Below are 13,346 nucleotides of genomic sequence, written 5' to 3' on the forward strand. Positions count from 1 at the left end.
GATGTAAAATACTGCTGGCATATTATTGATATTATTTCCAAAATAACCACACAATCTCTTTTCAGTACTCTTTATAACTGTCATAAGATGTATTTGAAAAAAAAACACATAGGCAGTTGAGAAAATATATAGTGACGAGAAGGATTATCACTACATTTTTTTAAAGACAGAAGTCTATGTCTGGCTCTAAAATTAAGAATAATTGGTATCCTCAGCATGGGAAAACAGGACACGATCAAAATTAAAATTATTATGAACAACATTCATAAGATAACATGAACCAAATTAAGTATTAAGCTATAGCAAACCCCTTGAAACATGAGAAATAACAAAGTATACTGCAGGTAATAGATTACTCACTGCCCCCAAGAAGTAGTACTGGCATATACTATAAATGGGTACAAATGTGATTTGGATAATATGTGTATCAGAGGCTTAGACACTGGAACACACAGCCTGGCATCAGAAAGAAAAATTGTACCTTCTAAGGCCTATCTCAAGGTCTTTCTAGGTAATAAATTCATGACAATATGTACCAACAGCCTAACCCAGAAGGTGTTGGTGAATTACTTGACTTATCCTGTAGAGGTGGTAATCATTTAAATATATTAGAACTTAGGATTGGCTGTACATGGAAACCGATTAATAAACCAAAAAATAATTAAAGAACTCAGCTATTCTTCTGATTGTTCCAGCTTATATAAAATGATTGGAAACCACTAAGGGGTGGGGGAAGGTGAAAGGGGTTGAAGATTAAAGGTCAATCATGTGACCAGAATGTGATCAGGCCCCAATAAAAATGCAAGATACCAAAGGCTCAGGTGAGCTTCCCTGATTGGCCTACAATACTCTGTGCTTACTTTTCACATAGATGACAGGAAAACAACCCTCTGAGACTCTACAAGGAGAGGACAATAGAAGTTCCACATTTGGTACTTTCCAGGACTCAGCCCTTTGTACTTCCTTTTCTTGGCTGATTTTAATCTTTATCTTTTTCCTGTAATAAACCATAACCACGAGTATAGTAGCTCTCAGTTCTTTGAGTCCTTCTAGTGAAATATCCAACCTTAAGGTGACTTTGGGAACCCCCTGAATTTATAGAAATGAAAATTCTAAGAAATCTATTTCATTAAAAATAAATCAACTTCACAATAAAAGATGACAAAGGAAAAGATGAATGCTTATTCAACTTTTATCAAAATCAATTTGCTACTGTTCCTAAAGAAAAACACATGCACACCAATTCTCTCACACCCCCTATTTTTTTTTTAAAGCACTATGTCTCTAAATATATTTTAAAATTTTGGTATATTCTGAAAGAATGGTAGTTAAAATATTGTTAGAAATCTTATACATAAATCTAAGGACAAATATAAAAAGTATTCACCTAGGTATAACAAACATTACTTTTTTAAAAAAATTTTTAGATGTAGATGGAAGTGATACCTTTATTTTACATATTTATTATTTTTATGTAGTGCTGAGGATCGAACCCAGGACCTCATGCATGCTGGGCAAGCACTTTGCCACTGAGCCATTTTGAAAATATTTTTAAGCAATTACTATGTTCCAGTAAGTTATTCCAGTATGTCAGGTGGCTTCAAAGCCCTTGTATGGTTTTAATTCTTACAGTCACCCTTGCTAGATATTCTTACTCCCATTCCAGAATGAAGGAAAACAAGACCTCAGAGGTTTCATGCAGTATGAGAACCATAAGTTTTAGTAGTAAAGAGACTCTGTTCCTCGTCTAGTTTGTTATAAAGAAAAAGAATTAATTCTCAGAGCTTTAGGATCCCCATGGGTAAAATAAGGATAAAACACCCACTTTCCTGGGCTACTATGAGTACTCACTGAGTCACCATTATGTCAGACAAATATTTATCCTTTCCTTTCCCTCCTCCTTTCTACTCTGACCACCTGAAGGCTACACTGCTAGGAAGGTAGCAAAGTAGGTCCATAAATCCAGGTCTTTTCTGTTAACCTCAACTTTATAATAATTTTAAAAATTTCATTCTTATCCTAAGATTTTTAGACTTCAGAAATGCCCTATTTTTGTAAAAGTACCAAAAAAAAGAGGCAAAATTCAAATAATTTAAAGAGAAACCCTACAAAAATGGCTACTGATTTTTTTATTATACATTTGAACAGTCATTGAATGCCATATATTTAAAGTTCATTACACAAATTTACCAAAAATTTAAGGTTTGGTAGAACACTGCCAAATACCTACATAGACTGAATTTAAGGTTAGGAGGAATTAAACGGATGTTTGTGTGGGTTTTTTTTTGTTGTTGTTTTTACTGATTGTTAAAAGGAAGTTATTTATCAGTAGCTTTCTTTCTTTCTTATTTTTAGACAAATAGAGCACAACTTTTCATTTTTCTGGCTGTACATGATGTAGGGTCACACCATTTGTGTGATCATACCCATGCATAGGGGTAATAATGTCCATCTCATTCCACCATCTCCCCCTGCCACACACCCTTCCTCCCCATTGCTCAATCCAATTCCTCCATTCTTCCCTTGCCACCCCCTATATATCAACATCCACTTAACTGAGAAACCATTCGGCCTTTGGTTTTTTGGGGATTGGCTTACTTCACCTAGCATGATATTCTCCAACTCTGATCATTTACACATAAATGCTATGATTTCATTCGTTAAGGCTGAGTAATATTCCATTGTGTATATATATCACAGTTTCTTTATCCATTCATCTATTAAAGGACATATAGGCTGTTCCCACAATTTAGCTATTGTGAATTGAGCCATTGTAAACATTGAGGTGGCTGCATCACTGTAGCATGCTGCTTTTCAGTCCTTTGGGTATAGACCTAGGAGTGGGATAGCTGGGTCAAATGGTGGTTCCAATCCATGTTTTTTTCTAAGGTATCTCCATACTACTTTCCAAAGTGGTTGCACAATTTTGCCATCCCACCAGCAATGAATCAGTGTACCTTTTCCCCCATACCTTCGCCAGCATTTATTGCTGCTTGATTTTTTGATAATTGCCATTCTACTGGCGTGACATAAAATCTTACAGTAGATTTTTGATTTTCATTTCTCTAATTGCTAGCAATGTTGAACATTTTTTCGTAAATTTGTTAATCACTTGTTTATGTCTTCTGTGAAGTGTCTGCTCATTTCCTTAGCCCATTTATTGATTGGATTATTTTGGGGGGTTTTTTGAGTTCTTTATAAGTTTTTTGAGTTCTTTATATATCCTAGAGATTAGTGCTCTGATGTGCATATGGTAAAAATTTGCTCCCATTCCATAGGCTCTCTCTTCTCTTCAATAATTTTTTCTTTTGCTGAGAAGAAGCTTTTTAGTTTAAATCCATCCCATTTATTCATTCTTGATTTTACTTCTTGTGCTTTAAGAGTCTTGTGAAGGAGGTCAGGTCCTAAGTCAATATGAGGAAGATTTGGACCTGTTTTTTTTTTTTTTGTTCCTATTAGGTGCAAAGTCTCTGGCCTAATTCCTAAGTCCTTGATCCACTCTGAGTTAATTTTCTGGTGGAACTTTTTGGATCCTCTAAGTATAGAATCGTGTCATCAGCAAGTAGTGATAGTTTGAGTTCTTCCTTTCCTGTTCATATCCCTTTATGTAGGGTAAGAGAGAGAGGTTTAATTTAATTTTGCTGCATATGGATTTCCAGTTTTCCCAACACCATTTATTGAAGAGGCTATCTTTTCTCCAATGTTTGTTTTGGGCACCTTTGTCTAGTATGAGATAACTGTATTTATGTGGGTTTGTCTCCACATCTTCTATTCTGTACCATTGATCTATATGTCTATTTTGGTGCCAATAGTATGCCATTTTTGTTACTATGGCTCTATAGTATAGTTTAAGGTTTGGTATTGTGATACCTCCTGCTTCACTCTTCTTGCTAATAATTGCTTTGCTATTCTGGGCCTCTTATTTTTCCAAATGAATTTCATGACTGCTTTTCCTATTTCAATGATGAATTTCATTGGGATTTTGATTGAAATTGCATTAAATCTGTATAATGTTTTTGTTAGTATGGCCATTTTGACAAATTTTTTAAAAATATTTTTTAGTTGTTGATGGACCTTTATTTTATTTATTTATATGTGGTGCTGAGAATCCCAGTGCCTCACACATGCTAGGCAGGCACTCTACCACTGAGTCACAAGCCCAGCCCCACATTTTGAAAATATTAATTCTGCCTACCCAAAAACAAGGGAGATCTTTCCATATTTTGAGGTCTTCTTCAATTTCTTTCTATAGAGTTTTGTAGTTTAATTGTAGGGCTTTTTTTTTTTTTTACCTATTTTGTTAGGTTGATTCCCAAGTATTTTATTGTAAATGGGGTAGTTTTTCTAATTTCTCTTTCAGAAGATTTGTCACTGATGTACAGAAATACATTTGACCTATGGGTGTCGGTTTTGTAGCCTGCTACTTTGCTGAATTCATTTATTATTTCTAGAAATTTTCTGGTGGAACTTTTTGGATCCTCTAAGTATAGAATCGTGTTGTCAGCAAGTAGTGATGGCTTGAGTTCTTCCTTTCCTGTTCATATCCCTTTAATTTCTTTCGTCTGTCTAATTACTCTGGTTAGAGTTTCCAGGACTATGTTGAATAGAAGTAGCGAAACAGGGCATCCCTGTCTTGTTGCAGTGTTTAGAGGGAATGCTTTCAATTTTTCTCCATTTAGAATGATGTTGGCATTGAGCTTAGCATAGATAGCTTTTAGAACGTTGAGATATGTTCCTGTTATCCCTAGTTTTTCTATGTTTTGAACATGAAGAGGTGCTGTATTTTGTCAAATGCTTTTTCTTCATTTATTGAGATAATCATGTGATTCTTATCTTTAAGTCTATTGATGTGATGAATTACATTTATTGATTTCTGTATGTTGAACCAACCTTGCATCCCTGGGATGTACCCCAATTGATTGTGGTGCATTATCTTTTTAATATGTTTTTGTATTCAATTTGCCAGAATTTCATTGAGAATTTTTGCAGCTATGTTCTTTAGAGATATTGGTCTGAAGTTTTTTTTTCCTTGAAGTGTCTTTGAGGGTTTTGGTATCAGACTAATATTGGCCTCATAAAATGAGTGTGGAAGGGTTTTCTCCTTTCCAATTTCATGGAATAATTTGAGGAGTTTTGATATTAGCTCTTCTTTGAAGGTGTTGTAGAACTCAGTAGTGAATCTGTCTGGTTCTGGGGCTTTTCTTTGTTGGTAGGCCTTTGGTAGCACCTTCTATTTCATTGCTTGAAATTGATTTGTTTAAATTGTGTATATCCTACTGATTCAGTTTGGGCAGATCATATGACTCTAGAAATTTGTTGATGTCTTCCAGATTTTCTATTTTACTGGAGTACAAATTTTCAAAATGGTTTCTAATTATCTTCTGTATTTCAGTAGTGTCCATTGTGATATTTTCTTTTTCATCATGAATTTTAGTAATTTGAGTTTTCTCTCTCTCCTCTTCATTAGCATGGCCAAGGGTTTATCTATTTGCTTATTTTTTCAAAGAAGCAACTTTTTGTTTGGTCAATTTTTCTAACTGTGTATTTTGTTTCAATGTCATTTATTTCTGCTCTGATTTTAACTATTCCTGTTTTCTACCACTTTAGATGTAGATTTATTTTTCTTTTTCTAGGGCTTTGAGGTGTAACGTAAAGTCATTTATTTGTTGACTTCTTATTCTTTTAAGGAATGAACTCAATGCAATGAACTTTCCTCTTAGCACTGCTTTCAGAGTGTCCCAGAGATTTTGGTATGTTGTATCAGTGTTCTCATTTACCTCTAAGAATTTTTTAATCTCTACTCTCATTAGTAGCTTTTGCTTAATGTTTTCTTATTAAAAAGGGAGGTGGGCTGGGTAGATAGCTCAGTTGATAGAGTGCTTGCCTCACATGCATAAGACCCTGGGTTCAATCACCAGCACCATTAAAAAAAAAAAAAAAAAAAGTGGAAGGGTGGGGAGGGAAAGGGTGTCCACAAAACAAAAACCTTGGGCTTAAAAGGAAACTTTCACAACAGCATGGTTGAAGGATGCATATTATTACAGAAGAGAAATAAAATGCAGATTTCTCTAGAGAGCTGTTGAAGAAGGAATAATTCAGTGGGGGGAATTATTTCCAAGGCTCAAAGTGATTTTTTGGGAGGTGTCACAGTGCTAGGTATAGCATGGTGGGACAATAATCACTGCCAGGGGCCAGGGCGGGGCATTAGAAGAGATCTTGCTGTTGTACAATGAAGGTAAAAGAGAGTGCAACAATAAAAAGTCACCAAGGTGGTAACCAACTTCTTGGCCCAAGTATTCATCATGTAAGTTTAAAACCTATAGACACAGGCAGTGTTGGGGTAAAGGTGTCAGAGGCTGTCAGCAAGCAGCACCCAAAACCATAGGCTCCCATGGAGTGAAACTGGCATTTTTGAGTTTTGTTTTGTGTTTGATTGTGTGCTTCCCCCGGGGTTATGAAGGTTAACTTCTTCATGAACCACACTGAAGTCCCTGCATAGCATAAGGGGCTTGCTGAAGCTAAGCCCTTCAGGCCTGGTGCTGTGAGTACTCCAGTCTTAACAGACTGCTGCCTGCATTAGGTACATAAGCCGCCAGCACAACTGTGTCAGATTCCACCACAATCACAAGGCCTTCCTGACCAATTCCTCCTCACCAATGCCATAACAGACTTTGAGATAGCACTGGCTGGAAAGTAGACCCAGGCTGCACCATCTATTCTTGTCCAAAGGAGCTGATCAGGACTGATGGAATAGTCCAGGCTGTTCTTGAAGTTCAGGTAGTAGTCTGTTCTTGCAACATTTGGTCTCTGGAAGGCACATGGTGTTTGAGGCTTCCTCCTTTACTGTGTCTAAACCTTTCTTCTTAATCCAGGCTCGAGGCTGATTCACATTTCAGGAGCAGATCTTGAGTGCAGCAGATTTGCCAGTGGGTGAAGTTTTTGGATATGGAGGGTCTTCCTATAGAACTGGGCCATCTTCTGCTGCCTCTTTTTCATTTTTCTTTGCTCCCAGCTTACTCTTCTTGACCTCTGGCTCTTTCTTGGGCTCCTCCCCATCTTCTGCCACGGCTCCCTTTTCCCCATGTTTTGGCATCCCTGTAAGGAATGACCATTGGTATGTATACCATGCTGCCCACCGAAGCAATATTTTTTTTTAATTTTTTTTTTTGCTTCAGTCTGAGCATGGCTCCTCCTTGAGATTTTTAAAAAAGGTATTAAAGACTATTACTGAGAATTTTTTAAGCTTCTATTTCAAAACACCCACACTGCTCACTAATTTAGAATATCCTGATGAAGGTCGCGGAGCTCACCTGCATCATGACTTTCAGGCGATCCAAAGGGGCGGTGCTTGTTCGGGAGACCGCGCCCGCAATGCCTCCGGCCAGAAGCTGCCTCCACCACTGTCCAGACTTCTTCTCGTCTTCCGTGAATTCATCTGGAATAGTCAAACTGTCCCCTATGTCAATTCCCTGCGAAAGTGGAAAGAAGAGTATTGTATTCCTTCAATTAAGAAGACAATCCCATAAGTTCTTTTCTTATAGAGAAGAATTGTTATTTCACTGTTAAGATCAACTTTCCTCTTTTAGAATTTATAATGAACCAGTTTGGAGCACAGGGATAAAGACAGTCTATTCGCCCAAAACATAGTTAAGTGTTGGTTTACAAGAAATTAAAATTAACAGTGAATGTAAATAAAACAAATAATTGCAACTTTTTCTTTTTATAGTTCGAGTGACTTCTATTGGTCTAAACCAGAATGAAACGGCATTTTATCAGTTACAGTGGATTATTTCTAGTTATAGCCACTTTTCATAAGACTAGAAAACCATAACCAATTGGTGATAATATTTTTTAAGAAATTGATTTAGGACTGAAGGTGTAGCTTCATGGTTGAGCATCTGCCTAGCACATGCAAGGCCCTGGGTTTGATCCTTCTCATAGCAAAGAAAAAAATGTAAAAGATAAAAGAGAATTGGTTTGTTGCTGTGCAAGGCAGCCCATGCTTGTAGTCCCAGCCACTCGGGAGTCTGAGGCAAGAGGATCCCTTAAGCCCAGAAGGCCAACCTAGGCAACAAAGGGAAACTTTGTCTTAGAAATAATATCTACCTTATACTCATATCACCATACATGCTTTAAACATGTAAATGAAACTATGTATGTGAATATCCTTAAATTCCTTTCTTATATTGACTATGAATATTTTATATGTCTGACTTGTCATTTAAAGCATGCAATAGTTTCAATTTAAAATTTAGCTAAGAGGAACATTTTTTAAATCAATGTGATGACTCACAATGATTCTAAATTTCACTAAAAGTTAATAAACATAGCTTAAGAGAAATGAAGTTCTATACTGACAATATTTTAACTTTATTATCTAAATGATTTTGTTGTAAAAGATTTTAGGCAAGAATGTAAGGTAAGGAGCTATGTTATGGTAATAACTCTCTTTTCCTTCATTTCAGTATCAATAAAATGGATGCATGACTGTAGTCTTGACTTTTATCATATTTCTCCAAAGATACAACATAACGTCAGGTAAGTATAAAATTTATCTAGGCAACTGAACTACTAATATGGCATTATTTTATACTCATATTTGAAAATGTAAATGAGACTATTAGTCATCACTAATGCTCTACATAAGCTTAGGCATTGTTATTAGCAGCAATGTGAACTCAAGCCTGCATTTAGTGCATATTAAATTTACTGAAATTCATAAATAAGTACAGAAGACAAGCCATTAAGAAAAACAAATTCTGGGGCTGTGATTGTAGCTCAGTGGTAGAGCACTTGCGTAGCATGTGTAAGGCACTAGGTTCAATCCTCAGCACCACATAAAAATAAATAAATAAAGGTATAAAAAATACAATAACATTATTTTTAAAAAGACAATTCCTTCAGAGTATTCTCAATGGCTTCTGGAACTAAATGCACAATAATAGAACTTCATTTATACCCACATATTTTAAAATATTAATAAAAATAAAAAATTTCAAAGTTTTATGGAATACAAACAGGTGTGAAATGCTAAAAAGATGAGCCTAAAAGATTTTGCAGCATTCAATAGTTATTATAAATGCCTTAAGCCAGAGGTAAATCAAGGAAGTCTAACTGAACAAGTCCAAGTTTCAGAAGGGATTTTTGGTTTTATTATCAATGACCAAAAAATCATGAGGTGTTGAGATGATTTAAGCAACATAGTATCTATGAAAAGTAAACGTCTGTGATTTTCAGACTTCTCTATGGCAGAATATGTAAATGCCATAAAGGCTGAGCAACTTATTCATGAAAATGGTACTTTCTCTGAATTTTGTAAATGCCTATTTATGTAGTCTTGGGGTTTTAAAAGCTATTCTACAAATCTTAGCTACTAGGACTGGGTATCCTGGTCCCATAAATAATCAGAGTGCTAATGGATGCTAACTATATAACTTACAGCTCCAAACAATTACAAAGTGTACTTACAGTAGAATGTTTCCAGAAACGGATGATTTCCTCAATGTCTGTAACAGGGTTAAATAGGAAGTAGTCCCTCCATTCATTCCAGTCCACTGTCATGGTCCCATCAGCATCAATGCTGAAAGTAATAAAAAGTGATTGAAGAACACAATAAAATTCGTGAATAAACCTAACATTATTGGCCATTTTACAGAATGACAATTTCTGTTCCAACTCATTAAATTTTTTAAAAATCCCATTCACAATTATACGTTGTTGAAAAGAGAAGCCAGCATTTTATGGTCCTTTCAGGTAATTTTAACTGTCCTAGATAAACATGAACCAAAAAATTACAGAAAGAGTTCATTAAAGACTACCTTCAATACTCTATCAAACTCAAAGTCAATAACCTATAAAGCACAAAAACTAGATAATAAAAATAAAAGGAATGTTATGGTTTGGATATAAGGTTTGCCCCAAAAGCTCCTGTGTTAATGCAGGAATATTCAGAAATGAAATAATTAACATTATGTGAGCTACCAATCAATACAACCCAATCAATATATCCTAGTTTGAATTGATTAACTGGGTGGTAACTGTAGACAGGTGGTGCTTGGATAAAAGAGGTGGCTCACTGCAGGGATGCCTTAGGAGTATTCATCTCCCCTGCAACGCTCCCCATCTGCACCATGCATGCTTACTGGCGCACATGTCTCTCTCTTTCTCTCTCTCTCTTTCTCTCTCTCCCTCCTCTCTCTTCTCTCCCCCTTCCCCCTTCCTCCCCACCCCTCTCCTTCCTGGTCACCTTGAATAGAGCAGTCGTCCTCTGCCATATCCTTCCACCATGATATTCTACCTCATCTTGAGTCAGCCAACCATGAATGGAACCTCTGAAATCAGGAGCCAAAATAAACTTTTCCTCCTCTAAATTTCTTGTCAGGTATTTTGGTCACAGCAACAAAAAGCTGACTAACACAGGGAGGTAGTAATGAATGGATTCATGATCCATTCTTTCTTGCCCTGGCTTAGGAAGATACATATTTTTTATGAGTGCATTTTAATTATACAGAATAATGGCTGCCATTATAGCATATTCATATGTTCAAATTACAAACTGTGACCATGTTCACCCTCCACTATCTTCTTTTACCTTCGCACCCCCTACAGAAGATATTCTTAATGTTTTGTTACAACATTTGGGTATGATTTTGAAACATACTCAAAATATGTTATCAATTTCCTTCCACAACATCCACCACATTAAGAAGATTAGCAGTGGGGCTGGGGATGTGGTTCAAGAGGTAGCTCGCTCGCCTGGCATGCGTGAGGCCAGGGTTCGATCCTCAGCACCACATACAAACAAAGATGTTGTGTCCCCGAAAACTAAAAAATAAATATTAAAAAAAATTCTCTCTCTCTCTCTCTCTCTCTCTCTCTCTCTTAAAAAAAAAAGAAGATTAGCAGTGATTATAAGAAATCAAACTCTTGGGCTGGGGTTGTAGCTCAGTGGTAGAGCACTTGCCAAGCTGTGAGGCACTGGGTTCAATCCTCAGCACCACACAAAATAAATAAATAAAACAAAGGGTATTGTATCCATCTACAACTGAAAAAAAAAAATGTAAAAAAAGAAAGAAATCAAACTGTTGGCACATTTTGCGTCTTAAGGAATCCTGATACCTCATTTTCAACTTTAACATTGTAATCCTAAATATTTATCGCAAACTATTTGCTTGTTTTATAAACTTCTTGAAATAAGGTCATATGTATTTGTTTTCTCCTAAGAATAAAACAGAATTGTGCCAGGATTTTTACTGTCTTGTTCCCTAAGTTTCCCTAGCTCTCAAAGTGGTTGGCACAGATATGGTGCTCATTTATTTGTTGAATTAATTGAAGTTTATGAAAAAAAGTTTTGGTGTCCCTTCAAATTTTATTCTATAATCTGTACAGAAATGATACATAAAGATGGTAGCCAAATAAAATGCAATTTTCAGACATTTATTATTGTGTTTTCTATTACCATTGTGTATTTTTATCTGCATATGTGAACTTACACTTAAACTTTTACTTGTCCCAGCACATAAGTATTAACCTTCCAAGCCTGATGTGGTGACACATGCCTATAATCCCAGGGGATAGGAAGGCTGAAGCAGAAGGGTGGTAAAATCAAAGCCAGCCTCAGCAATTTAGTGAGGCAAGGCCCCAAGCAACTTAAGACCCAATTTCAAAATTTAAATTTTTTTTCAAAATTTAAAAAAAATACATTTTTTTTAAAGAGCTAGAGATGTGGCTCAGTGGTTAAGCACCCCTGGGTTCAATCCCTGAGACCAAAAGGAAAAGAAAAAAAAGGTATTAGCACTGCATTTGTGCATGAAAACTCTAGTCACTATTTAGAACATTGTTCTGGGTTAAAATGTTTGTAGCCCTATCTTTATTACTATTTTCTACTTTAAAACCTCCCAACCTTCACACATGAGTATCCTCCACAAAGCAAGAATTTTTGTTGATTTTATTCACTGATGAAACCAAAATGTCTGGAAGGATACCTTATACAGAGTAAATATTTACTGAAAAAATAAATGAACTTCAAATTCTGTAGTTTAATGCCACAGAACACTTAGTGTTGACAAACTTCTTAGATAAGATGGTCTTACTGTGAATTTAAGTTGTACTTCTCTTTAAATTACTAAAGAGGTTGAGTATCTGTTACCACATTCATTTACTATTCATATTTTTCCTGCCTGTTCATGTCTTTTAGTGAGGCAAGGCCCCAAGCAACTTAAGACCCAATTTCAAAATTTAAATTTTTTTTTCAAAATTAAAAAAAATACATTTTTTTAAAGAGCTAGAGATGTGGCTCAGTGGTTAAGCACCCCTAGGTTCAATCCCTGATACCAAAAAGTAAAAAAAAAAAAAAAAAAGTATTAACATTCTATTTGTGCATGAAAACTCTAATCACTATTTTTAATGAGTTTGTCTTTTCCTCATTCACGGTTCTTTATGTAGTTGATTCCAGTCTTTCAAGTTATAACCTGGAAAACACCTTCTCTTTGTCCTTTCACTTGACTTGTTGTAATAGCTCTTGATTTTAATGCAGCTGAATTTATCAATCATTTTTGACTACTATCTTGCCTTATTTTTAATAAATTCCTCCATACTCGGAGATAAGGATAATACTTTCATCTACCCCTAAAAGTACCATAGTTTAACTTTCCTGTTTTGGTTGATATTTGTGTAGTGTGTGAGGTAGGAATCCAATTTCATGTTTGTTTGTTTAACTATTTATTGCATAATTTTTCCTTCTCCCAGAGATTTGCAGTTTCTTCTCTCAAGTGACAAATCCAAACTGCGAATGGATCTATTCCCAGAATCTCCATTATGTTCCTCTTATCAATTTGTCTATTTCGGTAGTAATATCATAATTATAGCTTAAAAATAACTCTTGATATCTAACAGGTCAGCTCCCAGTTCCATGCAGTTCTTCTAGGTTATTCTTGAGCCTCATATTTTGATATACATTTTAGACTTAGCTTGACAAATTCTTCCCCAAAAACCACGTAGGTTTTGAATATTACCAATTGGAGAGGAGCACATCTTCTATGTACTCTTCTTTACTATCATTAATAAAGTTTTGTTAGTTCTTATAAATGTATCATTTGAGGCATATTGTTTTTTTCCTTGCAGCTGACTCATTATGCTAATATTTTCTTTAAATTTTTACATTTATATTATAAATCATAATGTCCCATAATTTTCCTCTTTTATATATATATAAAAGAGGAAAGATATAGTGGTTACAGTGGTTCCCAGAAAGTTCTGAAGAGTGCACTTTTACACTTTTAGAGGTATTTTAGTTCTGTCCTTTGATAGTTTTCAAGAACTATCTGGGGCTAAAGTTTGCTTTATTA

At 35.4% G+C, this 13,346-nt stretch overlaps 1 protein-coding gene and 1 pseudogene across 1 annotated transcript in view; both read right to left on the reverse strand.

Annotated features, from left to right (window-relative positions):
• Positions 1 to 13,346, reverse strand: part of Slc25a24 (solute carrier family 25 member 24) — a 52,799-nt gene that overhangs the window by 18,859 nt on the left and 20,594 nt on the right. Inside the window, exons 4-5 of the mRNA XM_046427585.2 lie at positions 9,469 to 9,580; positions 7,311 to 7,469 (exon numbers count right to left, since the gene is read on the reverse strand). Of these exons, the coding sequence (XP_046283541.1) occupies positions 7,311 to 7,469; positions 9,469 to 9,580 (271 nt within the window). The remainder of the gene's footprint in view (positions 1 to 7,310; positions 7,470 to 9,468; positions 9,581 to 13,346) is intronic.
• LOC124081389 (DNA-(apurinic or apyrimidinic site) endonuclease-like) lies at positions 9 to 7,093 on the reverse strand (annotated as a pseudogene).

Source organism: Marmota monax, unplaced genomic scaffold, assembly GCF_021218885.2.
Source record: "Marmota monax isolate L192 unplaced genomic scaffold, Marmota_monax_Labrador192_F-V1.1 WCK01_AAM20220418_F8-fsc00184, whole genome shotgun sequence".
NCBI classification, from domain to species: Eukaryota; Metazoa; Chordata; class Mammalia; order Rodentia; family Sciuridae; genus Marmota; species Marmota monax.